At 40.6% G+C, this 25,684-nt stretch overlaps 2 protein-coding genes and 1 long non-coding RNA gene across 4 annotated transcripts; 2 read left to right on the forward strand and 1 right to left on the reverse strand.

Annotated features, from left to right (window-relative positions):
• Nucleotides 1–4,268: 4,268 nt before the first annotated feature.
• On the forward strand, nt 4,269–7,700 carry LOC106605288 (uncharacterized). The gene is made up of 4 exons (XR_014392351.1): nt 4,269–4,448; nt 4,563–4,632; nt 6,601–6,652; nt 7,566–7,700. It is a non-coding gene; the product is annotated as an uncharacterized LOC106605288 (long non-coding RNA).
• Nucleotides 7,701–9,655: 1,955 nt separating this feature from the next.
• On the reverse strand, nt 9,656–11,382 carry LOC106605287 (uncharacterized). Its single transcript, XM_014200761.2, has 4 exons — nt 11,295–11,382; nt 10,849–10,917; nt 10,437–10,554; nt 9,656–10,103 (listed from the first exon to the last, which is right to left on the reverse strand). Exons 2-4 carry the CDS (start codon nt 10,892–10,894, stop codon nt 9,830–9,832), a joined length of 438 nt encoding a protein of 145 aa, XP_014056236.1. The 5' UTR covers nt 10,895–10,917; nt 11,295–11,382; the 3' UTR covers nt 9,656–9,829.
• A 2,287-nt stretch (nt 11,383–13,669) lies between these two features.
• rbm8a (RNA binding motif protein 8A) lies at nt 13,670–17,452 on the forward strand. 2 transcript variants are annotated; one of them, XM_014200681.3, is made up of 6 exons: nt 13,670–13,792; nt 14,668–14,727; nt 14,867–14,944; nt 15,149–15,285; nt 16,458–16,594; nt 16,907–17,452. In XM_014200681.3, exons 1-6 carry the CDS (start codon nt 13,732–13,734, stop codon nt 16,953–16,955), a joined length of 522 nt encoding a protein of 173 aa, XP_014056156.1. In that variant the 5' UTR covers nt 13,670–13,731; the 3' UTR covers nt 16,956–17,452.
• Nucleotides 17,453–25,684: the final 8,232 nt, after the last annotated feature.

Here is a 25,684-nt window from a genome sequence, read left to right on the forward strand (position 1 = left end):
CTACGATACGTAAAACACTAAACAAGAATGTTGTTCATGGGATGACACCACGGACGAAGCCCCAGCTGTCCAAAAAAACCATTGCTGCACGTCTGAAGTTCGCGAAAGAGCACCTGGATGTTCCACAGCGCTACTGGCAAAATATTCTGTGGAGAGATTAAACTAAAGTTGAGTTGTTTGGAAGGAACACACAACACTATGTGTGGAGGAAAAAAAGGCACAGAACACCAACATCAACCCCATCCCAACTGTAAAGTATGGTGGAGGGAGCATCATGGTTTGGAGCTGCTTTGCTGACTACGGGCCTGGACAGCTTGCATCAATTCCCAAGTGTATCAAGACATTTTGCAGGAGAATGTAAGGCCGTCTGTCCACCAATTCAAGCTCAACAAAAGTTGGGTGATGCAACAGGACAACGACCCAAAACACAGAAGTAAATCAACAACAGAATGGCTTCAACAGAAGAAAATACACCATCTGGAGTGGCCCAGTCAATGTCCTGACCTCAACCCGATTGAGATGCTGTGGCAAGACCTCAAGAGAGCGGTTCACATCAGACATCCCAGGAATATTGCTGAACTGAAACAGTTTTGTATAGAGGAATGGTCCAGAATTCCTCCTGACCGTTGTGCAACTACAGAAAACGTTTGGTTGAAGTTATTGCTGCCAAAAGAGTGTCAATCAGTTATTAAATCCAAGGGTTCCCGTACTTTTTCCACCCTACACTGTGAATGTTTACCGGGTGTGTTCAATAAAGACATGAAAATGTAAAACTGTTTGTGTGTTATTATTATTAGTTTAAGCAAACTGTGTTTGTCTATTGTTGCGACTTAGATGAAGAACAATTTATGCAGATATCCAGGTAATTCCAAAGGGTTCACATACTTTTTCTTGCCACTGTATTTATTTTTGCATACCATAGTCTTTAAGAGCTAACTCATCGAAATGAAAGCTAGACAGTCAGGGAGAATAGAACATTCCCACAACTATGAATTCAGGAGTAGAGATTTTGTTATTATGTTTGAGCATAAAAATGCAGCATTAGCCATGGCAAAATGCATAGAAATGCAGGAAATTTGATGTAAAACAGCTAAATACTTTCAGCTCCAAGGCAGAATATGTTAAATCGCAGGAAATTAGCCTTAAAACTGCGACCACACCTCCTGCCAAGCTCACCACCTAATCTCCTTTTTGATCTAAGAAAAAACCCCGTAGGCTTTGTTGTGTGATAATAATTGATGTTTGATTGCAATTGAGGCAATTCAATATATTCATGACAATGGGCATATAATGTGGTTATTCTGCAGTTGCATACACCTTCCTTAAATGAGAGAACACTACATATTTACATAAGGGGACAACAAACTAGCTCCTAAAAATACATGCTAGGAATACTCTTTTCCCGCTGTCAACCACTTGCAAAGTGCACCTGTTTCATCTAGCCACACAAAAAGAACAATATTGTACAGCAGAAGCACTATTGTCAAGCCCAAGTGGACTGCTGCTGTTTTTAAGACCGCTCTCTAACTGGCTTCCATTTTGTAGCCAAACCAAACATCCATATGTATAAAGCCTGCTGCACTCTAGCCTCAGCCCCTTCGCATGTACACATCGTCAATGCCTGTCTAAAATACACAAGGATCATTAAATGTTTTGTATGTGGGTCAATTGGTTCATCCAGTCCTCATCCTAAACAGAATGTCCTGATCATGTAAAGATCTGATGTGATTTGATAGAGGAAATAACGGGATTACACAACAGTGATAACCAACTCCATGTTTTTATTTTCTTTAAACAACTGACATTTACACTGGTAGCCCCTATTTGTAATGTAATTGGTGTTATTGCAGTAACCACATGTAGACTAAGAAATGTTAGTCAATCAAGAGACATCTAACATGAATCACAGACAGACTGAGAGCCAGCCAGACATGTAATGATTATTAGATTGATTAGTATGTTTGATTGATTGATTTATTGATAAGTCTAGCCAACATAGAACCAAAGCCATAAGGGTTTGTGTGGAGCTAGAATTCAAGTCCAACTTATGTTGCAGGGGTACCTACTCTTTTCTGTCTCCTCCATGTGCTACAGCACAGCAATATGTTGTTCTATGTCTACTCTAAGGTGCACAGCATCACTGTTTTCCTCATCAATACTTTTTTTTGTGTGATTTCATTCCTTTTAGTCCACTTATTAAGGGCCTTTGGTTTCCAAGGAGGCCATTGTATTTCCTCCATTGCCTAGCAACCATCACCAAGGCCAGCACTCCATTGTTGCCGAGGCTATGCACATGCATTGCCAACCGTAGAAATAGAATGAACGGAACGGACGTCCCTATTCAAGTAAGTTATGGCATAACGGGGGGACTGGCATCCATTTTGAGTGTACCCATGCTTAGTTTGAAGATAAAAGGTTAGTGGACAAGTTATGATTTTATTTGACAGTTTTAGCCATAGTAGTATGGCACACTTGGACCAAACTAGGGTTAAATGCCTTGCTCAAGGGCACAATAACAGATTTTTCTCAATGTCGGCTTGGGAAATCCAAACCAGCGACCTTTCGGTTACTGGCCCAACGCTCTAACCGCTAGGCTACCAGAGCTGTTCTTCACTAGCATACAGTAGCTGGCCCCATTGTTGCAAAGGGATATTGTAACCATCTTGTCTTAACCTTTGTCATCTTCAACCTAGACCCATGCCAGGAAGTAAAAGCAGGAAGTGTACCCTTCAATCTGTGCGGTGATTTGTTGAGTCAACTCAACTGACATTACGTACGACACACACACACACACACACACACACACACACACACACACACACACACACACACACACACACACACACACACACACACACACACACACACACACGAGCATGCAAACACACACGGGCACGCAACCATGCAAGCAGACACACGCAAACACACACGCACACACACACACACACACACACACACACACACCAGTGTTGGGGTAGGTACACAGTATTTTTTAAATAGTATATTACCTGGGGAACATGCTGTTCTCATTGGAGACCCAGACCACAGAGGAGCGCACTCAGCAGTACCAGTCTGAGATTGAGTCCATCTACAAAGACCTGACTGCCAAAGGCAAGGCTCTCATGCTGTCCACTGAACTTGGGGTATACTCTCTCTCTTCCCCTCTCTTCTTCTTCCCTATTCCCTCTGTTTTGTTTTCTCTGACTGTCAGTGTTGGCTTCCAGTTGTGCGATTTTTAAATGCCATCTCAACAATCTGATCCATACTGTTGCTTTCCTATCTGATGTAACGCACGTTTTTCTATTTTCGTGTTGATAGATTTATTCTCTACCACTGAAAATGTGGAGCAGTTTGTTTCGTATGAGGCTACCTAACCTGTTAAAGGGAAAATCCCCTCAAAGACGTATGGTGTAGCCTTCCCTGTGGCTCAGTTGGTAGAGCATGGTGTGTGCAACGCCAGGGTTGTGGGTTCGTTTCCCACGGGGGGCCAGTACAAAAAAATATATATATAAAAAAAAAATGCATGAAATGAAAATCAAATGTAAATCGCTCTGGATAAGAGCGTCTGCTAAATGACTAAAATGTAAAAATGGAAATTACAACAAATACGTTCCAATGCACGAACCACATCAGTTAGCATCATTTAAATGAACATTCTAGATTACTATGGCAATCCAGCATCAGATAGAACATTCCAATGAAATTATTGCATCACAATAGCAGGCAGCCATTTCGAGTGTACCCTTGAGTTTACCAGGGTTAGAGCTTCCATGCCCATTCTATCCATTCTATTTCTATATTGCTGACTGCCTGTGTCTACTTATCCAAATTGTACTGTAATTTCACAAAGTGGTATTTCAGCCTTGGAGAGACAGGAACATAAAAACAGGAACATCAGACATTTGGGGAAAATATATTTCATTTGTTTTTGAAGAAATTCACAGAAAATGGCAACTTTTGTGAAAACAAATATTCTGGGTTTTTTTGTACGGTGACTATATACGTGTGAATATATGTTGCTGCTACACGTGTACTGTATAGTACTGCATTACATTATTCTGTAAGGACACAAGAATGAAAGAAAGAAAGTAAGAAAGAAAAAGCAACAAACAAAAGAAAAAAGCATGTACTGTAGAGCAGCTCAAAGTGGAAGGAAGGACTTTTATGTTGAAAGGCTTCCAGATCAGATTTTCAGTGACGTCATTTTTACACAATTCCCTTGAATAGGCTAGCACCTGTGTGCATGGGGGTTGTCTGTCTGTCAGCTTTGAGTAAAAAACATAACCCATGCCAGCAAAGACATATCCATCAGTATTCCCCACTGCCCATTGAGACAGTCTGTGTCCTTACTCCTCAGACACCAAAGCATACAGCACTCTTCTTAAAGACAAGGCATTTGGAACTGTAGATATTGGATTGGCCCCACTTTTTACAGCCCAAAACCATCTGTAAGTGTGGTTTCCATGTAGCGCTTTCTTATTTTCCTCTCTTTTCTCAAATTTTTGTTAAATTCTTAAGTGCTTTCAGGTTCCCATAATAGGCCACCGTTTCTTTTCTGTCAGGGTTCGCCATTTTCCACGCGCAGTTCAAGCCCTTCTGGATGACCCTTCTAGGTGCCTAAATTGAAACATGGTGAGTACCTTCCATTTTGCTAATGGGCAGAAAGTAGTCCTGTCATTATGTGGGTGCGTACGGATGTATGTATGATTTTTGATCTTGACATGTCATGATTTTAAATGGTACATTTGATCATGTTAACCTGCTCTTTTTTATCTGCATAATCAAAGTCAATGATGGTTTGTCTCTGAGCCAGTGCCATATGTCTCTATACACTTTATGCTCCTGGGTTATCTAGTATCCTTCAGCTCGTACTCATCTGATTTGTTAGATTAAAAAGAAATCTGCATGTCTAACTAGCTCTCCTTGATTTAAGGAAGAGTGCATGGACAACATGGGCAAACAATATATTTTTTTCCTAAAGATTATAGACACACAGAGCATGTTATCAAAGGCACACACACACACACACACACACACTCACACACACACACACACACACACACACACACACACACACACACACACACACACACACACACACACACACACACACACACAACACTCCTTGTGTAGTGCAATCTATTTATTTTGTTATACAGGCTCAAACTGCAGAACATTGATTGTAAATGTGTTTCCTGTCATATCTGCAACAATTGAGTTACTCAACTAACCATAGAGGACCTGTACATATGATGGAAACCCCTATAAATATAATGCACATGCAGTATATCCTTTAATATGCAGAGGAGAATATGCATTAGATTACAGCCTATGCCAGTATAGAATAGGCAATAACTTTGAAATAGCTGAATTAGTTTTTAGGCATTAACTACATGTGTCTAATGTGTTAATATCAATACATGTGTTATAGGAGTCCAAACAGTAACATAATGGACACATGCCAGCTAGATATGTCACACAATATTTCATACCTCGCAAACATACTTCAGATGTCAAAAATATTTATCTTGGTTAACCCAGAACTAAAATATTGCGTAATTTGGTCAGTTGCGTGATTACAAATAACCTCGACATTCTGGAAATTGATGTGGCACCGCAAGGAGTCTTTTCCCAAATCACTCACCAGCCTACAGTAACAGAGAAAACCCCCTCGGAATAATACAGTATGTACATACTACATACTACCTTGATGTTCCCCATATTCAGTGGGCAACATCAACAGTTAAGGGAAAACATGTTTTGTTGTGATTCTAATGGTTATTAACAATTGATAGAACATAGCTAAATAAATGGATTGATCATCACATCCTGCACAAACATGACAATTTGCTTTTGTTATGCTATTCATGTCTATTTTTCCAGTATAAAAAAAGTTAAATGGAGCTCATAAGTACAAATCAAATCCAACTTTATGCACACGTTATTGAAACAGATAACACACTTTTAAAAAAAGAGTTTATCTTCAGGGGTTCTCTCTATGCCAACTACATGGCAATAACTGCATGTGCCAACCTTTGTGGCACACGGTGTTCCCAGATACCCAGTTATCTCTGGGGCTTATTACTGGCTCTCCATCCAGCTGGTGTGCCCATCTACATCACCCTGGCCTTGTCCTTCCACTACCACCCCAGGGTGTGAGAGGCTGTCGAACAAGGCACCCCCACCAATGGTCTCTTTAACACTATGAAAATAGCATCTGTTAAGCCTCATGTCCCTCATATGCCTTCATAACCCTCTGATATGAAGCCTGTGTTACCAAATGTATTGAGCAGTTATAAAATGTTGTGTGAGTTTATGAAAAGACATGCGATGAGACATGCAGTCATTAGTTAATGGTCTGATAAGCATCTGTACTGCTGCTGCTGCTTCGTAACAGTGGTCGCTAGATTATTTGTCATACACTGACATCTGATGTTGACTGATACGTTTGTTATGAGTACAGAAGTCTGACAGACATATGGTGGAAATATGTTATAAAAACAGCTTAGAGGCAATCCCTGGTTACCCCATAGTCGAGATTGGAATCAGGTTTAAATGGTTCATATATATTTTTTTGTTTTATTTTATGCTTACTTCAAGGAGGCAACGTTGCAGAACTGAGAAGACATCCGGCCTATCAAAATGAGCAGAGGTATAAAACTTAAATGTGTTTTTTTTTTACTTTCTGTCATGTGTTTCTTTGATTGCAAGTAAGGGCACTTAATAAGTTGTCTTCATTAAATATTCTATTACAAGGAGAAGGTCACCTAGAACTGGTATTACCTCTTTCAAATGCCTTTAGCCTTCAGCCTGAAGGTCTGAAGGCTGTTGTGATGTATAGAGATTAGTTCAGCTGGAAGGAGACTGAGGTTCCCTGAAAATATCCTTCAGTCCTTTAAACATTAGCTAAAGGAGGCCACCTTGAGTACATCTTGTAGCTTGGCAACTGAATAGGCAAGGGTAAAGTAAAGTGAAGCTGGATGAGATGGTGCTATCAAATCAATGAGCATAGTGTATTCAAGAGGGCTATACGCCTGCTTATTGTTTACACTTAGATGCCCTGCCATCGTGCTAATAATGAGAGTAGAGGAAGTACACACATTATTTTTTTCCCAAATCAGACTCAACATTGACTTGATGAATGATTATTTGATTCTTTGGGTTGCTACAGCACACACAATGTGCCTCTATGTGAGTTTCATTTTCTAAAACCAATAAAGCATGCAGCCTTTCATCTTAAGGGTCCATAGCTGTGTGGAAGACTAGTGATTTTGTTGTTATGTGTCAAAATTGACAACAAGTCATGGTCTACCTCATTGCTTTGAGACAAAACGCCGTAATATGCAGGTTCTATATAAACATGCGTATACTTCTTTTTAAAGGATGTAAAACATTCTCCAGATTGCAACCATCTCTCCATTATGATGTAGAGTAGTTTTTTTGCTATTTAAAATGGAGATATCTGTAGGTAGGCAGGCCTATATTCAAATTACAATATCTGGGAAGCTGTAGCCTAGGCTGAGCAAACACCACTGCCTCATTCCTTAACTCTTTGTCTCATTCAGTTTCAGACCTGTTCACCCTTTTCCATTGACTTTCCAAAGCAATGAGAGTATGGAAGGGACTGCAGAGATTTTTGAGAGGGATGTTTTCCATCTTCCCTTGTTGCCAATTGAGAGGACAAAATTCGAAAGACAGGTAGGCCTACACCAAATTTAAATTAGGTAAATTTAGGTCTGTCAAAACATCAATAAACTTTCCATCTAAAACTGCAATTCATTTTTATTTAGGTTATTATATCAATGATGATGAAGTTGAAGCCAACAGTCTAGTCTAGTGTCTAGTCTACCTGAAGTGGGAAGAGTCAGCGTCCCAAATGTCCATTCGGGCACACTGATTGGTTGAAAGGAACAGCCTTTTTTTTGATGATGAAGATGATGAAGAAGAAGAAGATGGTGGTGGTGGTGATATAGAGAGCAATAGTGATGACGTTTTTTTGTAGGCACTAACTCTGCCATGGTTCATTGAACAAAGCCTATGTGAAAATGAATGGTTTTTGTAGGGTTTTTGGATAAACACGAAAATAAAGTCTGTGGTAAACACAGGCTTAGGAGATCTTATACATTTTTGTTGTATGAGATAATCTTCATCAGCTAACATCACTTTTTGTTCATTTTTAAGCATTTATGTAACTTAAAAAACATAACGCACTTAAAGACTTTGTAATTCATTAAGTTCATGTTAACTGACTGACACCTCATAGAACAAAACGTATAAGATCTCATAAAACTGTTTTAACCTCAGACCTTATTTTCGCCGTTTATTCCAAAACTCTATTCTTTCCCCATAAATGTTGTGATGATGATAAAGCCTATGAATTGCACTATCAAAATATACTGTATATATTATTATTTTGACCCCCTTCGGTTACGTGGTGGGCTAAGTCACTCATGTCATGTCAGATGCACAACCGTGCTGCGCGACTGTCAGCGTTGCGGTCTCATACGACACTGGAGACTTTGGCGCCATCCCTGCGGTCACCACTTCTGCCGTGAGTGCATGGATCAGATCACAGATGATGGTTTCCGCGACATCGAGGTGCTTAGCTCAAATCCCTGTCCACAGTGTAAATCAGTTATAGCCTACTAAATCTGTAACCGTGACTGTATATTAGTGCCTTTTTCTGAGTTTTTGTAACCTTTTCTTTTTCTATGCACTTTGTATTCCCTGCATGTCCCTATTGCCCAGGCAATTCAACAGAACTACGGTATCATCAAGACAAAGAACAAGCAACACTATCTCGCCATTTAACTCGTCAATCAGATCAGATTTTCATTGTCATCTTTTGGACATTCTACGCATTAATGAATGTGTGTAGTAGGCCTAGGTCACAGTCAATGACATTAATATATCTTAATATAACAATCTTAATGAAGCTGATGCTAAGCTCCATCCAATACAAATGACTATTTAAGAATATTAACAACTCGGGCTCATAGACAGGGTTGGGGAGAAACTGATTGCATGTAATCATGTACATGTTATCTGATTACAAAAAAAGTAGTTCCAGCTAAAGTTGTATAATCAGATTACAGATACATTTGAAAAACTAGATGATTACTCCTTGGAATACTTGCTTGCGAAAAAAAAAATACATTGACCCTTTTACTGTTCTCAATGACATTCAATTCAGCCTTGAAAAAAGGCTAATTTAGCTTGTTCCACCTGAGCGAGTCTGACCATGAATCAGAGACCACAATGACGACACATCAAATGCGTTTGATGGATAGTTTTGGTCTTCTAATGCCTCTTAAGGGAAAAGTAATACGATTACATTACTGATTATGGGTAATCCAAAATTACAATTTTGGACAGGTAACTAGTAACTGTAACGGATTATATTTAGTAAGTAACCTACCCAACTCTGCTTATAGGCTATATGATAGAGTGGCCCAAAGGTCAGTATATCAAAAACAAATATTGACTTGCACTTCAATAAGCACTTCCCATCAAATTCCACCCAGAAATGTATCTAATTTCAACCCCATAATTTGACCTTTAACCTTCAATAAATTACACAGCAGTACACAGTGCATTCATTTAATCTGCAATGTACCCATGTGAACCATAGAGAAAACAATCACAGACAAAATGGTCACCTTTCAAGCCCTTTATTGGTGAAATTTCAGCATAATTTCAAGATGATGTCAAGAGAAGGAGTGAGGTAGACTTGACACAGGTGAAACAGACAGAGGGGAGATGGTTTTTCCTTTCTATGGTCTGGGCTGAACCAAAAGAGAGCCCAAGCTATGGGGATGTTACGTTAGCTTTACTGGGGGGGGAGGAGAGCCTTGGTTTGGTCAACCACGGTCTGGAAGAGCTGCTCCATCTGGGCCTGCAAGTCATCAGCCAGAGGCTTGAACTGGGCCTGCATCTTGTCGACCAGAGGCATGAACTGGGCCTGCAGGTTATCAGCCATGGGACGCACTTGCTTCTCGATGTCACTGACAAAGGATTTCATCTGCTCCTGGATCTTCTCAGCATGCTCCTGGATCTTGTCGGTCAGGGGCGTGATTTCAGTCTTACCCTCCTCCAGGTAACCCCTATGGGTAGAGAGACACACTTAGAGAGCCGTTTTCCAACAGCTGTAGGCTCAGGGAGCAAGCTAGCTTTAAAGCCGACTCTATGGTACTGATGTGAAAACAGACATGTTTTAAAGGTAATATCCCTGTCAAGTACAATGTTACGAATAAATAAAATGAATAGTAACAATTTGAATGAGTGATTATTTAGAATGACTTGATATCTTAAACGTGAAGAGATTCAACTCCATACAGAGTTGATGGTACTTATTTTGTTGATCCGCAATAAAATCCCCCCTCAAGAGAAGTATTCTATTATATTATATTGGAAGAGTGTGGTGGTCAGTGACGTACTGAGCCTGGCTGATCAGCTCATGAGACTTCACTTTCTCGATGGCGTCCTGGAAGTACTTGGTGAGAGTCTCGATCTCAGCAGGGATGTCACGCTTCACCAAGGAACTGGACTCACAGCCTGTCATATACACACACAGAAAACACACTTAGTTACACACACACTCACTACACACACAGTATTGTGTTCAGTCAGAAAACAAGGATGGATGTAGTTATGATTAAAGAGGTTATAGATGAGCAGAGGAGTGAAGGGCTTGATTTTCAAATAAATATTTATCCTCTGAATTACCTTGTTTAGCAGTTATGCGTTACTCAATTACTATTCATGAGTCGTATTAGGTATAAATGCAGATACGATAGAAAGTCAAAGATTTTTCTTTGTTGCGGAACAATTTATGTAATGAATTCTTACCAATGGCCAGCACAACAACAAGGGTGGCGACGATAGAGAATTTCATGATTGCTGATGGGCAAGGTGGATCTACAGGAGAGGAGACATGAGGATTAGGATGACAACAGGGAGTTTCAGATGCAACATTGTACACTACATGGCAATTGACACTGAAAGATATTCTATTCACTTTCAGAAGTTGCACTTATCCTAGGTGAAACCAGGTAAATGTGATGAAACTGACCACATTAAGATCTCAGTAGAATTGGTATCAATTGGTATCATATTTAGCCATGTAGTCATAATGAAAACATTACAGTACTTAGATGTATCTCTTGAGGCTACTACTAACAAAAAGACACACTCAACACTCTGTATACACACAATAAATATGAGGCTAAACTTTAAGTGTTAAACCAATATACTGCGACATTGGGATCAGACAGAGAAAACCATGGAAGACTTACCTTTACTTCTGGGGGTTCTTGGACCTAACGGTACCTTGTGTCTGGGGCCAAGGGGTTTTATAGCTCCTGCTGGAAAAAAGAGGCCTGGCCCAAATCTTATTGGCTACTACATGTAAGGGAGGGACCTGAGGTGGAATGTGCAAATGTGTGGTGTTGGCTGATGAACCTTGATGTGTTGCCTGTCACAATAATGACACAAAGTCCAAATGTGTGTATTGATTGGGTTCGAGATAAGGTGCTTGCACCACAGTTAAAACACATAATACTGATTGAATAAAAAATTGGCATTCAATCCAACCTATCCCGTCATCCCTTCATTGTGCAGGCGTATCATTAATAGATTAGTTCTTGTGCAATCATTAATAGATTAGTTCTTTCTTGAATAATTTTAGTAAAAAAATGTAAAGACGCCCATTTTTTTTTTATTATTTGGGTATGCATTTTAGGTTACCCTCCTCTTTTAATTTGGGTTCAACTATATGGCAGTTGGAAGTTGCACCATTTTGTTTTCCCCCCTCATTCATTTGTTTCCAATGTTTTGAGGTTTTATCAACTCGTTTTCTAAATGATTGGCAGAGCTAGCATTTTTATAGAAAAATAACATTGATTTTGGGGCAGTAACTCCCAGCAACACAAATGAGAGAAGCTTGGTAGTGTGTGTGTTAACCAGGGTCGAGGTCCATTCGAATTGAAGGCAGTAAGTTCTAGTCTGGCTGATACCAGTAATCTGAAATTATAATTCAATAATTGAAAAAGGGCATCTGTTGTCAATGAGTTCTCAATGAGTAATCTGAAAAGGGGATGCTATTTATGTCAAAGGTTTTGGGGATTTTCAATTCAAATAACTTCCTGAATAGCTAGTCTTTATTGAACAGCCATTAAACACACATTTCTTAGAAAAAGACTTATAGTAACATGACTGATAACGCCTTTTCTACTTTCCAGGTCGGACATCCCTTAGAACAGTAATATCTGTCTATCAGTGATTGCCTCACTGCACATTACCACTGTTACAGTTCCAGGCAGAAACAGAGGGCCTCAGATAAACCCATCACATCAGAGGAATGGTAGATACATTGTTTGTATATGAACTTGCTATTCCAGAGGACATCTATTTCGGTTATAATGTGAAACTAATGTGAATTGCATTGTTTTATGGTTTGGTTTAGGTCAGTTGGAGTCAGCAAAAGATCAATCATTTCCTGTTTAGTTGATAGATTGAGAACAGAGATATTGGTATGTGCTCCGATAGTCGAATGCTATAGTTTAACGTGGACAACGTCCCGATTTTTCTGTACTATTGGATTATCTTTCTCTACTGGGTAATCTAAGGTAATGATGACACATATTATCATTCATACATACAGCAAGAATGATCCTCTTTGATATAAAGATGATCTTAAATGTAACACATTGGAAATACATAAGATATACTGTATATAAACTGCACATTGCATGAATGAATATGAATAGAAAGAACCATCATTAAAAAATGTAATATGACTTCATTCATTATTTTGCATCTCTCCAAGCAATGCAATTATCTCAGGAAATTAGATTGGCTGGACCAGAGATCCCAATGTGAAATAGTTCACATGTGCCCAAGATGTTGACTGAACAATATGTCATAAATATCACGCTCCTCCAACTCGTGGATAAAGTCATTTTTGTATTTCCAAGTTCTTTCATTATTTTTCAATCTCTGCATCTTTCTTTGTATGAAGTTTATGATTCACTTAAGGGAATGCAATGTTTAGCAAATTCTGCACAGTGCAGGCTAAGAAAAGACAGCAGTCACTGCGTAGGCTGATGGGAAAAGATTGTGCTGAGATTGGTAGTTTCAGCAACTTTCTTACAGAAAGGCACAGCCTATTTTGTTGAGGAAGATCTCTCTCTCTAGGTTATTTTGAATTTTTTTGCTGACCTTTTCCCAAGGTGTTGTGATGTGTGCTGTGCTGTCCCTGGTCCGGCCTACATGTCAAAGCATTTACATTTAAGTCATTCAGCAGATGCTCTTATCCAGTGCGACTTACAGGAGTAATTAGGGTTAAATGCCTTGCTCAAGGGCACATCAACATATTTTTCAGCTTATCAGCTCGGTTACTGCTGGCCCTATGATCTTAACCCTAATAAATATAAACTAACTGACACAAATAATTCAGTGGGACCAATACATCCCCATACCCATGTATTCATGTATTCATTCAGTTTTCATGATTTCACATTTCTAAATATATATTGGATTCTATTTATAGTCTTTCTGTACCGTTTCTGATAACAGGGGTATATTCATTAGTCTGATTCCGCTGCAAAACGTTTACCAACAGACGAAACGTTTTGAAATCGGAATCCAACTAATGAATACACACCAGGCATGGATACTTCCCGGATATCATCAACGTTCACGCGCATCAGCGCAAAAACAGGAGCTAACAACATGGCTGACGTACTAGATCTTCATGAAGCGGGAGGCGAGGACTTTGCTATGGATGAGGATGGTGATGGTAAAATTTATGAAACAATAGTTCTGTGTTTTTTTGTTGTTGCTTACTATGCACTCGCTAAAAGTGCGTATTTTGGGAATTTTCGGCTGAGTCAATAGGCTCCGCAAATCGTGGATGCGTGTTGCCTGTTGGGCCTTGCAGCCATTCAAACATGCTAGTTGATTAATGTATTGTTGGTAATAACTTTGAATTGTGCCTATTTCGTTTAGAAAATAGGTGTTAACTAGCGAATATGTATAGTTGCCACTTCGAGTTACGAGTAAAAGGAAATGAAAGACGGTTTTGTTTGGCATTGTTAAAAGATGGCGATTAGGTTGTGAGCTAACGCGTTAGCAAGCTATCTGGCTAACGTAACTAACACCAAGGTAGCTATGTAGACAGTACATTTGTTTGGAAACTGCGAGGTCAATGTTAATAACTCGCAATTTGCTAATTACATAATCAGCCTTTCTTGTGTCGACTATTGTAAACTGATGGCGATTAGCGTGTGAGCCAACGAACGTTAGAAAGTTAACGTTAGTTAGCTAGATGACTAGTTTAGCTAATTTACTACTAGCTACACCAATCCAAAGATTAACGTATCATAACTACTGTTAATAACGTTACCTAACACCCTTTCAATGTATGTGACCAATCTACTTTAGCAAACGTTACTACACCAAGCTAGCTAATTCATTTGTTTGTAAACCGTGAGGTCAAGGTAATAACTTGTCAACTAACGTTAGCTATTATCATTTTTTTCTTTCGAGTTACTGTAGCTAGCTGTCTTTTACTAACGTGTTAGGCTATTTATTAGTTATACTCTAGGTAAGTCAGTAGTTATCACTTTCAGTTCACTAATGTGTTTATGTAATGTCTTCATTCCCCAGACAGCATCCACAAGTTAAAAGAGAAGGCAAAGAGGAGAAAGGGACGAGGTTTTGGTTCAGGTGAGTTAGCACTGCAGTTCTGACTCCTAACCTGGCTGTATTCTGCTTCTCCAATTTTTCAATAGTGTATGGACAGTGTACAATTGTTTTAGATGGGATACATGATGCAATTTCTTCCCTTTGTTCTCTGCTGTGCTAGAGGAGGGAGCGAGGTCCAGAGTGAGAGAGGACTATGATACCGTGGAGCAGGATGGAGACGAGCCAGGTCCTCAGAGATGTAAGTGCCATGATGAACCTAGGGTGGACAGTCACTTCTGAATGGGGTGTTGATTTCAAACTGTGGTTTTGTACATTGTCCAAGTTTCAAATGCTCATTCCAATATGAGTTTAATTTAAATATTGTGTTATAGCAGGTGGTAGCCCTAGTTAACCATAGAAGCAATTATTTAACACAGACATGTTTGTCTTTTGATTCTCTCAGCTGTGGAGGGTTGGATCCTTTTCGTGACTGGGGTACATGAAGAGGCCACTGAGGAGGACATCCACGACAAGTTTGCAGAGTTTGGAGAGATCAAGAACCTACACCTGAACCTGGACCGAAGAACAGGTTACCTCAAGGTTAGGCCAAATTCACATTTCTACACAGCACATTTTAAATTAGGATTTGTTACTTGGCCAGTTTTGACAGGATTCATTTGCCTGGCTAATATTGTACGTTTCATAATTGTGTAATTTGTTGTGCTATGCTCTTTTAAGCCACAAGATGGCAACAATACACTGGACATGGACAAATGACAATGGGAGTTTTGTGACTTCAGCTGAGCAGACATTAAAATTATGTGGTGGTGTAAAATATATTTTGGGGTTGTCTATTTATATTTTTGACAACTTTTATTCTACTACATTCTTAATGAAAATCTGTACTTTTTACACCTATTTTCCCTGACACCAAAAAGTATTTGTTACATTTTGAATGCTGCGGGACAGAATTATGATCCAATTCACGCAGCTATCAATAATAACACGTTGTCATCCCTACTGGCTCTGATCTGGCGAACTCACTAAACACAAATACTGCATTTGTAATGAAGTCTGAGTGTTGGAGTGTGCCCCTGACTGTCTGCAAAAAAACTAAATAATTGTGCAGCTTGTTTGCTTGGTAAGGAGTTTGATGTATAGCATTTACTTTTACACTATGTATGACAATTGAGTACCTTTTTTTCCCACCAGTGTACATTTAAAACAAGATACTTTTACTTAAGTAGTATTTTACAGGGAGACCTTTTTTACTTGTCATTTTCTATTAAGGTATTTTTACTTTTACCCAAGTATGACAATTGAGTGCTTTTTCTACCACTGAAATTAGCATTCCAACAATATCTGTTCAATCATTAACTGGTTACTAAGTAGTGTGGTTGGACTATAGCAGGGCAACACTTTCTGCAGCTGCTCATCTCAACGTCAAGGCATCACACGTTCAGGGAATCCAATGGGCTGCTTTAGCATTAGCTACCTAGCACGGCGACGCAAAAGCCTGTTTTAATTAAGAACCAGCTCCATTTCGATCACACCAATCTGCCATTTTACGTTATGGGATAATTAGGAATACAGCGACACCTACCATGTCTGTATTGCGGTATGTTTTCCTGTGCTTTTTAGTCTGGGTTCAGAGGTACTCGTATTGACCTGCGACCGTTACGACAAGAAGGGGAAGCCCTATCGTCGTAATATTAAGGCTATTATTTGACTTTCATCACTGACTCGTATTTGCTCATCAATCCTTTTCACAGGGTTATGCGCTGGTGGAGTATGAGACGTACAAAGAGGCCCAGGCAGCCATGGAAGGGTTGAATGGCCAGGACATGATGGGCCAGCCCATCAGTGTGGACTGGGGCTTTGTCAGAGGACCACCCAAGAGCAAGAGGAGGTGAGTGTTGTAGAGTGAGCAGTATTCTGCTGTGGAGGGTAATTGTAGGGGTTTGGAGCTGCGAGAACACTTGAAACAAGTGGGTAAAACCCAGATCTAAGGGCTTCACTTGGAATATCTCCATTTCACATTTTAAGTATAAGATGTGACTCGTTTGGGTCTATATGAAGAGGGGAACAGAATGGGTGCAGAGGCTTAACTTGAATTTAAAAAAGTGTAGGTTTACGTGTGTAGGTTTACGTGTGTACATTTGAAGTCCTGTGTGTTGTAAATGGTTTTGTTGATTTAAAACCTTTCCTCTGTTCCCCACAGGGGTGGTGGACGTAGACGCAGCAGGAGTCCAGACAGGAGACGACGTTGATTCCCTCACATAGCGTAGCCCCAGTTCCGAGCAAGGGCTGTTGTCATCTGCTCTTGAAAGGGTTATTTTTTTATTACGTTTGCGCTTTGTAATAGCGTTAATTCCACTGATGGCTCTATGGTAAATCGGTTTAATTGCAAATGGTCCTGACAAGCGTGCTTTAGAGACAAAATTATTAGTTGTTCCAGCAAAATGTCAGGGCTGCCTTTTTTTCCCTGAAACAAAGAACACCAAATGCGCTATGATCAGTGAAACTTTGTTTGCATAAAAAAACTGTTTTAAAGTAGTGGTATGTTTTTTTTCTTCTTATGGGTCCCTCTATTCTGTTTCAAGGTTTCATTTGGTTATGTTCTGGGCCCTGTTTCCCAAAAGTTCATTGTTAGAACCATAGAATCCTTGGTTTTAATGATGAACTTACTCTTAATGCTTTTGGGAAACTGGGCATTTGTGCAGCTTTTTGTAAATGTATTACATGGGAATAAAACATTTTAAGTGGATCATGTGTGCCATGGTCATTTATATTAGGATGTTTTTTGTGACATTTTGGGAGTGTGTGTGTGTGTGTGTGTGTGTGTTTTATACACTGAACAAAAATATAAATGCAACATGTAAAAGTGTTGGTCCCATGTTTCATGATCTGAATTAAAAGATCCCTGAAATTGTCCATTTGCACAAAAAGCTTATTTCTCGCAACTGTTGTACACAAATGTTTACATACCTGTTAGTGAGTGTTTCTCCTTTGCCAAGATAATCCATCCACCTGACAGCTGTGGCATATCAAGAAGCTGATTAAACCGCATGATCATTACAGATGCACCTTGTGCTGGGGACAAAGGGCCACTGAAATATGCAGTTTTGTCACACAATGTCAGAGATGTCTCAAGTTGAGGGTGCGTGCAATTGGCATGCTGACTGCAGGAATGTCCACCAGAGCTGTTGCCAGATAATTGAATGTTAATTTCTCTACCATATACTCTATCAAATGTCACTTTAGAGAACTTGGCAGTATGTCCAACTGACCTCAACTGCAGACCACATGTATGGTGTTGAGCGGTTTGCTGATGTCAATGTTGTGAACAGAGTGCCCAATGGTGGCGGTAGGGTTATGGTATGGGAAGACATAAGCTACGGACAACAAACAATTACAATTTATCAAAGGCAATTTGAAAGCACAGATATACCTTGACGAGGTCCTGGGGCCCATTGTGAGGCCTATTTTTTTTTTTTAAAGGTATCTGACCAACAGATGCATATCTGTATTTCCAGTCATGTGAAATTCATAGACTTGGGCCTAATGAATGTTTCAATTGACTGATTTCCTTATATGAACTGTAAGTCATTGATTGTTGCATTTATATTTATAAACTGGGTGGTTTGAGCCCTGAATGCTGATTGGCTGACAGCTGTGGTATATCAGACCACAAAACATGTATTTTTACTGCTCTAATTACATTGGTAACCAGTTTATAATAGCAATAAGGCACCTCAGGGGTTTGTGGTATATGGCCAATATACCACGGCTAAGGGCTATCCAGGCACTCTGCTTTGCGTCGTGCATAAGAACAGCCCTTAGTTGTGGTATATTGGCCATATAACACACCCCCTCGTGCCTTATTGCTTAAGTATATCACAAGAGGTTGGTGGCACTTGTGGTAATGACTGGAGTGGGCTTGTGGGAATTACTGGAGCAGAATTGGTGGAATGGTATCAAACATATGGTTTCCAGGTGTTTAATGTCATTCAATTTACTCCATTCTGGCCATTATTATGAGCCGTTCTCCCCCCAGCAGCCTCCTGTGATGCATCTACAGTATGTGTATATGAATCAGTCAACCTTTATGCAAGATAATGAAATGTACAGGTACAGTGCCTTATGAAAGTACTCATACCCCTTGATTTATTCCATATTTTGTTACAGCCTGAATTCAGAATTTTTTTTCTCACCCATCTACACCCAATACAACATAATGACAAAGTGGAGACATGTTTTTAGAAATGTTTTCTAATTGAAATATTCACACCCCTGAGTCAATAGTTTGTAGTAGAAGCACCTTTGGTGGTGACTACAGCTTTGAGTCGTCTTGGGTATCTCTCAAATTTGTATATCAAGATTTTGGGATTTTCTCCCATTCTTCCCTGCAGATTTTCTCCAGCTCTGTTAAGTTAGATGGGGAGTGGCGGTGAACAGCAATCTTCAAGTCTTTCCACAGATTTTCAATGGGGAACCAAGTTTAGGCTTTGATGGGCCACTCAAGGACTTTCACATTACTGTTCTTTAGCCATTCCAGCGTTGCTTTGGCTGTATGCTTAGGGTCATTGTCCTGTTGAAATGCACATTTTTGCCCCAGCCTAAGGTCGTTTGCACTCTGAAGCAGGTTCTCATCAAGGATTTGCCTGTATTTGTAAATTCACAGCAGGGATGCTGTAAAATGTTTTACAGTAAGGAAAATAGTACTGTAAACTATATTGTAAAGCAAAATTACAGTATTAAACTGGCAACTGTGGTGCCAGCATAATGCTCTAAATTTACAGGGAAACGTTTTTCAGTGCACCCTTCCTTATCAGTCCCCTAGTCACTGCCACTGAAAAACATCCCCACGGCATGGTGCTGCCACCACCATGCTTCATGGTATGGATGGTGTTAGACAGGTGATGAGCGCTGCATAGCACTTTGAATTCAGGCCAGAGAGTTACATTTGTCTTATGAGCTCAGTCTTTCAACTGCCCTTTTGCAGTCCCCAGGGGCCTTAAAACAGTTGCTTAAATTTCTGCTTGCGCCAGTCAGTGCAGGTACAAATATTGACATTCATAAACTTGGCCCACGCCATACATACACGTTTCCTTTATAAATCAGACCTGTGGTAAAACTGTGCGTGCGTGAACGAGCATTAAAACTGGAAAACGCCTACTTTCATAATTTTATGACGGCAATAACGGCCTTTATTTGCTGTATAATTTGTAACTATTGGCATTAGGCCACCGCAGCCAAAAGACGAATTGTTGTTTAATATTTCGTTTATCAATAGATTGTTGGGTTTATATGCCCTGCCTTTTTATAGGGTCTGACATTAAATAGGCAATGATGTCGCGCTCCTATAGCACATGCTGCGGCACAGCAATACTGCAGCCCGTACTGTCAAATATGTTACATTACTTCTGCACGTAACAATAAAAACTTGAAACGTGATACATAGGCCTACTTCAATGTAAAAGACCAGCTGTTAAATTCGACTGTATACCGGCATTAGAAACCGCACTGCCTATTATATTGCAAAACTTGAAATACATATAGCCTATATATTTATAGGCTACTAGGTCAAATTAAATGGGAGATGCGCATGGTCATTTGTTGTATGGCTTCTTCGGGAATATGAACCCATCATGGCCAGAAAAAGTGAGGAATATCTTTTGCAATTGTTATGAATTAAAATAAATAGGGGAAATATTGCTGTTAAATCATTTTAGATTCTAAAAATAAAATCTAAAACAAGAATGGTTGCGTGAAAACTGGCGCAAGCACGTATGTGGGGTATATATTGCACATATGTACGGTTTATAAATTAGGCCCCTGGCGTGCTGTCATGTACCCTTTTTGTCAGGAGTGCTTTCCATCTGGCCACTCCCATAAATCCCAGATTGATGAAGTGCTGTAGGGACAGTTGTCCTTCTGGCAGGTTCTCCCATCTCAGCCAAGGAACTCTGTAGTTCTGTCAGAGTGGTCATTGGGTTCTTGGTCCCCTCCCTGACAAAGGTCCTTCTTGCCTGGTTGCTCAATTGGGTCCGATGGCTTGCTCTAGGCAGAGTCTGGGTAGTTCCATATTTGTTCCATTTCCCAATGATGGTGACCACTGTGTACTTAGAAACTTTCAACACTGTAGAAATTGTGTTATTCCCTTCCCCAGTTATATGCATCATCCAGTGGCGATTAAAGCATGTAAATATTAGTGGGGCAAAAAAATCATGTTTTAGATGCATGCCAGCAAAGCCTCTATAACACTAAAATACATTAATTGCACTATAACGGTGACAAACGGTGCCCACAAACTGTTAGGGCCTACATAAAGATGTCCCAACAGCAGAGTCCCAACACCTTACCACTGCTACACCTAGCTATCAGCGGAGCCTTGTCTGGTAGCGAAGCAGTTCATTCAGCCTCATTTACTCCCTTTTCAAAAAACATAGCTGATATAGCTGACTTGCTTAAACAAATGTGGTTTCTACTGACAATTGAGATGTACAAACTATGGCATAAGGGGACTACGAGCGGATAAGAGGCAATCCGTAATTCCGATTAAGACATTAGCGAGCGAGCCAGTACGGACACAGTCAATATAACTATATATCAGCACTTTTGAAATGTACAGCGACAGAATTCAGAACATGGGTCGTTCTTACAGTATTCTCCCTGTACACCAAGTCAGAACCGTAGGATAAATAAAATGAGGTATTTAAGCAGACAATGAAAGCTCTTACAATATTCAATGATGGCATTTCTCTAAAACAGGCTATAGGCTACATGTGCACCAACAAGTCAGAACAGTAGGCTAAGTTATGAATGGAAAAGGGACCAAACTATTAGGGTGAGGCACAAGGGCTACTAACAGCTTACTACACAAAATACACTTAGTTTTACTTTCATAGCTACAGTATACTTTTCTCCCTGGCATATTACATCATTTATGCAGCATCACACAATACATGTTTGGACTCACCTTGTTCGGCTGTGCTCACTTGAACAGGAAGGTGGGGCGGCGGTCTTTCATGGGCAAAATTTTTCAGCAAACTTTGTCATCAAATTCTGGCATTCTCTGGATTTATGGTGCTTTCAAGACAACAAGGTCGAATCATGATGACGTCAGTGATCTTCAGGTCAGAGCTCTAGAAAGAGGACAGATTTCCCGACTTGCAATTCAGAGAAAACGTATTTTCCCAGTCTGAGCTCATATTCTTCCAAGTTCCCAGTTGTCTTGAACTCACTGAAGTCTGAGATTTCCCAGTTCAGAGTTTCTAGTTGTTTTGAACGCAGCAGAAGTCATGCTGGATTGAGAGCATGGCCAATGTTGAATGTTTATCATTTTAAGCTTGGAAAAGAGACCCTTAAACCCATACTTGGACCACAAACCCACTCCCCTGAATATCACGCTAGTGATTGCTTTGCAATGCTTGCAGTTAGCCACTGATTCCTTCCAAACCACTTATTGTTGAATTAGTGATTTCCAACTTGTTGTGTAATGTTTTTGTCCAATGGCCGATGAGCACCAATACGTTTTATCTATAATTTCTCTTCATTATTTCTCTTCATATGACAAGGATTGAAAAGGATTTGCCAGTAGATTGTCGACTTGATTCATGATGACAACTTCTAATCAAATCAAATGTTATTTTATTTGTCACATGCACATGGTTAGCAGATGTTAATGCGAGTGTAGCGAAATGCTTGTGCTTCTAGTTCCGACCATGCAGTAATATCTAACAAGTAGTCTAACCTAACAATTTCACAACAACAACCTTATACACACAAGTGTAAAGGAATAAGAATATGTACATACAAATATTTGAAGGAGTGATGGCCGAACAGCATAGGCAAGATGCAGTAGAGGGTATAGAGTACAGTATATACATATGAGATGAGTAATGTAGGGTATGTAAACATTATATAAAGTGGCATTGTTTCAAGTGGCTAGTGATACATTTATTACCGTAATTTCCGGACTATTAAGCGCACCTGAATATATGCCGCACCCACTGAATTGTAAAAAAAGAAAATATTTTGAACATAAATAAGCCGCAGGTGCCTACCGGTACATTGAAACAAATGAACTTTACACAGGCTTTAACAAAACACGGCTTGTAACAAAAATAAATAGGCTTTAACGAAACACGGCTTGTAACAAAAATAAATAGGCTTTAACGAAACACGGCTTGTAACAAAAAATAAAAAATTAGCAGTAAGCTTTAGTTGTCTTTTTGCACTGAGTCAATTCCTCACGCTGCTGTTTCCAACGTCTTATCATCGACTCATTAAGACCAAGCTCCCGTGCAGCAGCTCTATTTCCTTTTCCAACAGCCAGATCAATCGCCTTCAACTTGAAAGCTGCATCATATGCATTTCTCCATGTCTTTGCCATGATGAGGGTGACAAAATGACTACCGTAATCAGAATGATGGGAAGTTTGAGAGCGCTCGATTTAATCTAAACAGTAAACAAAAAAGTTGTTTGACCTTAACCCGTTCGGCAATTTCATTGGTCTAATGAAAGCTTCATGCCGCCAAAAAACTGAGCACGTCACAGAATATGTTTTTTTGGAGAAAAAAAAATTGAAAGCAGGAAAAATCCATATATTAGCCGCGTCATTGTTTAAGCCGCGAGGCTCAAAGCATGGGAAAAAATTGCGGCTTATAGTCCGGAATTTACGGTACATCAATTTTTCCATTATTAAAGTGGCTAGAGTTGAGTCAGTATTGTCACGCCCTGACCTGAGAGAGCCTTTTTTATGTCTCTATTTAGGTTTGGTCAGGGTGTGATTTGGGTGGGCATTCTATGTCCGTTTTTCTATGCATTGTATTTCTTTGTTTTGGCCTGGTATGGCTCTCAATCAGGGACAGCTGTACATCGTTGTCGCTGATTGGGAGTCATACTTAGACAGCCTATTTTCCTTTGGGGTTTGTGGGTAGTTATTTTCTGTTTTGTGAGTATACCTGACAGAACTGTTTGGCTGTCGTTTGTTTTTTTCCGTTGTTTAAGTGTTCTCTTATAATAATAAAGAAGATGAGCATGATACACGCTGTGCCTTGGTCTACTCCTTCAGACGGTCGTTTCAAGTATGTTGGCAGCAGCCACTCAATGTTAGTGATGGCTGTTTAACAGTCTGATGGCCTTGAGATAGAAGCTGTTTTTCAGTCTCTTTGATGCACCTGTACTGACCTCGCCTTTTGGATGATAGCGGGGTGAACAGGCAGTGGGTTGGGTGGTTGTTGTCCTTGATGATCTTTTTGGCCTTCCTGTGACATCGGGGGGTGTAGGTGTCCTGGAGGGCAGGTAGTTTGCCCCCAGTGATGCGTTGTGCAGACCTTACTACCCTCTGGAGAGCCTTAAGGTTGTGGGCGGAGCAGTTTCCATACCAGGCGGTGATACAGCCCGACAGGATGCTCTCGATTGTGCATCTGTAAAAGTTTGAGTGTTTTTGGTGACAAGCCGAATTTCTTCAGCCTCCTGAGGTTGAAGAGGCGCTGCTGCGCCTTCTTCACCACGCTGTCTGTGTGGGTGGACCATTTCAGTTTGTCCGTGATGTGTACGACGAGGAACTTAAAACTTTCCACCCTCTCCACTACTGTCCCGTCGATGTGGATAGGGGGCTGCTCCTTCAAGTCCACGATCATCTCCTTTGTTTTGTTGACATTGAGTGTGAAGTTATTTTCCTGACACCACACTCAAAGGGCCCTCACCTCCTCCCTGTAGGCCGTCTCGTCGTTGTTGGTAATCAAGCCTACCACTGTAGTGTTGTCTGCAAACTTGATGATTGAGTTGGAGGCGTGCATGGCCACGCAGTCATGGGTGAACAGGGAGTACAGGAGAGGGCTGAGAACGCACCCTTGTGGGGCCCCAGTGTTGAGGATCAGCGGGGTGGAGATGTTGTTACCTACCCTCACCACTTGGGGGCGGCCCGTCAGGAAGTCCAGGACCCAGTTGCACAGGGCGGGGTCGAGACCCAGGGTCTTGAGCTGTAGTCGATGAACAGCATTCTTACATAGGTATTCCTCTTGTCCAGATGGGTTAGGGCAGTGTGCAGTGTGATTGCGATTGCGTCGTCTGTGGGCCTATTGGGGCGGTAAGCAAATTGGAGTGGGTCTAGGGTGTCATGTAGGGTGGAGGTGATATGGTCCTTGACTAGTCTCTCAAAGCACTTCATGATGATGGAAGTGAGTGCTACGGGGCGGTAGTTATTTAGCTCAGTTACCTTAGCCTTCTTGGGAACAGGAACAATGGTGGCCCTCTTGACTGGGATAAGGGTTGATTGAATATGTCCGTAAACACACCAGCCAGCTGGTCTGCGTATGCTCTGAGGATGTGGCTGGGGATGCCGTCTGGGCCTACAGCCTTGCGAGGGTTAACACGTTTAAATGTTTTACTCACGTTGGCAGCAGTGAAGGAGAGCCCGCAGGTTTTGGTAGAGGGCCGTGTCAGTGGCACTGTATTGTCCTCAAAGCGAGCAAAGAAGTTATTTAGTTTGTCTGGGAGCAAGACATTGTGGTCCGTGACGGGTCTGGTTTTTCTTTTGTAGTCCGTGATTGACTGTAGACCCTGCCACATACGTCTCGTGTCTTGAGCCATTGAATTGCGACTCTACTTTGTCTCTATACTGATGCTTAGCTTGTTTGATTGCCTTGCGGAGGGAATAGCTACACTGTTTGTATTCGGTCATGTTTCCAGTCACCTTGCCCTGATTAAAAGCAGTGGTTCGCGCTTTCAGTTTTGCGCGAATGCTGCCATCAATCCACGGTTTCTGGTTGGGGAATGTTTTAATAGACGCTGTGGGTACAACATCACCGATGCACTTGCTAATAAACTCGCTCACCGAATCAGTGTATTCATCAATGTTGTTGTTTGACGCTATGCGGAACATATCCCAGTCCACGTGATCGAAGCAATCTTGAAGCGTGGAATCCGATTGGTCGGACCAGCGTTGAACAGACATGAGCACGGGTGCTTCCTGTTTTAGTTTCTGTCT

This window comes from Salmo salar, chromosome 05, assembly GCF_965601325.2.
Source record: "Salmo salar chromosome 05, fSalSal1, whole genome shotgun sequence".
NCBI classification, from domain to species: domain Eukaryota; kingdom Metazoa; phylum Chordata; class Actinopteri; order Salmoniformes; family Salmonidae; genus Salmo; species Salmo salar.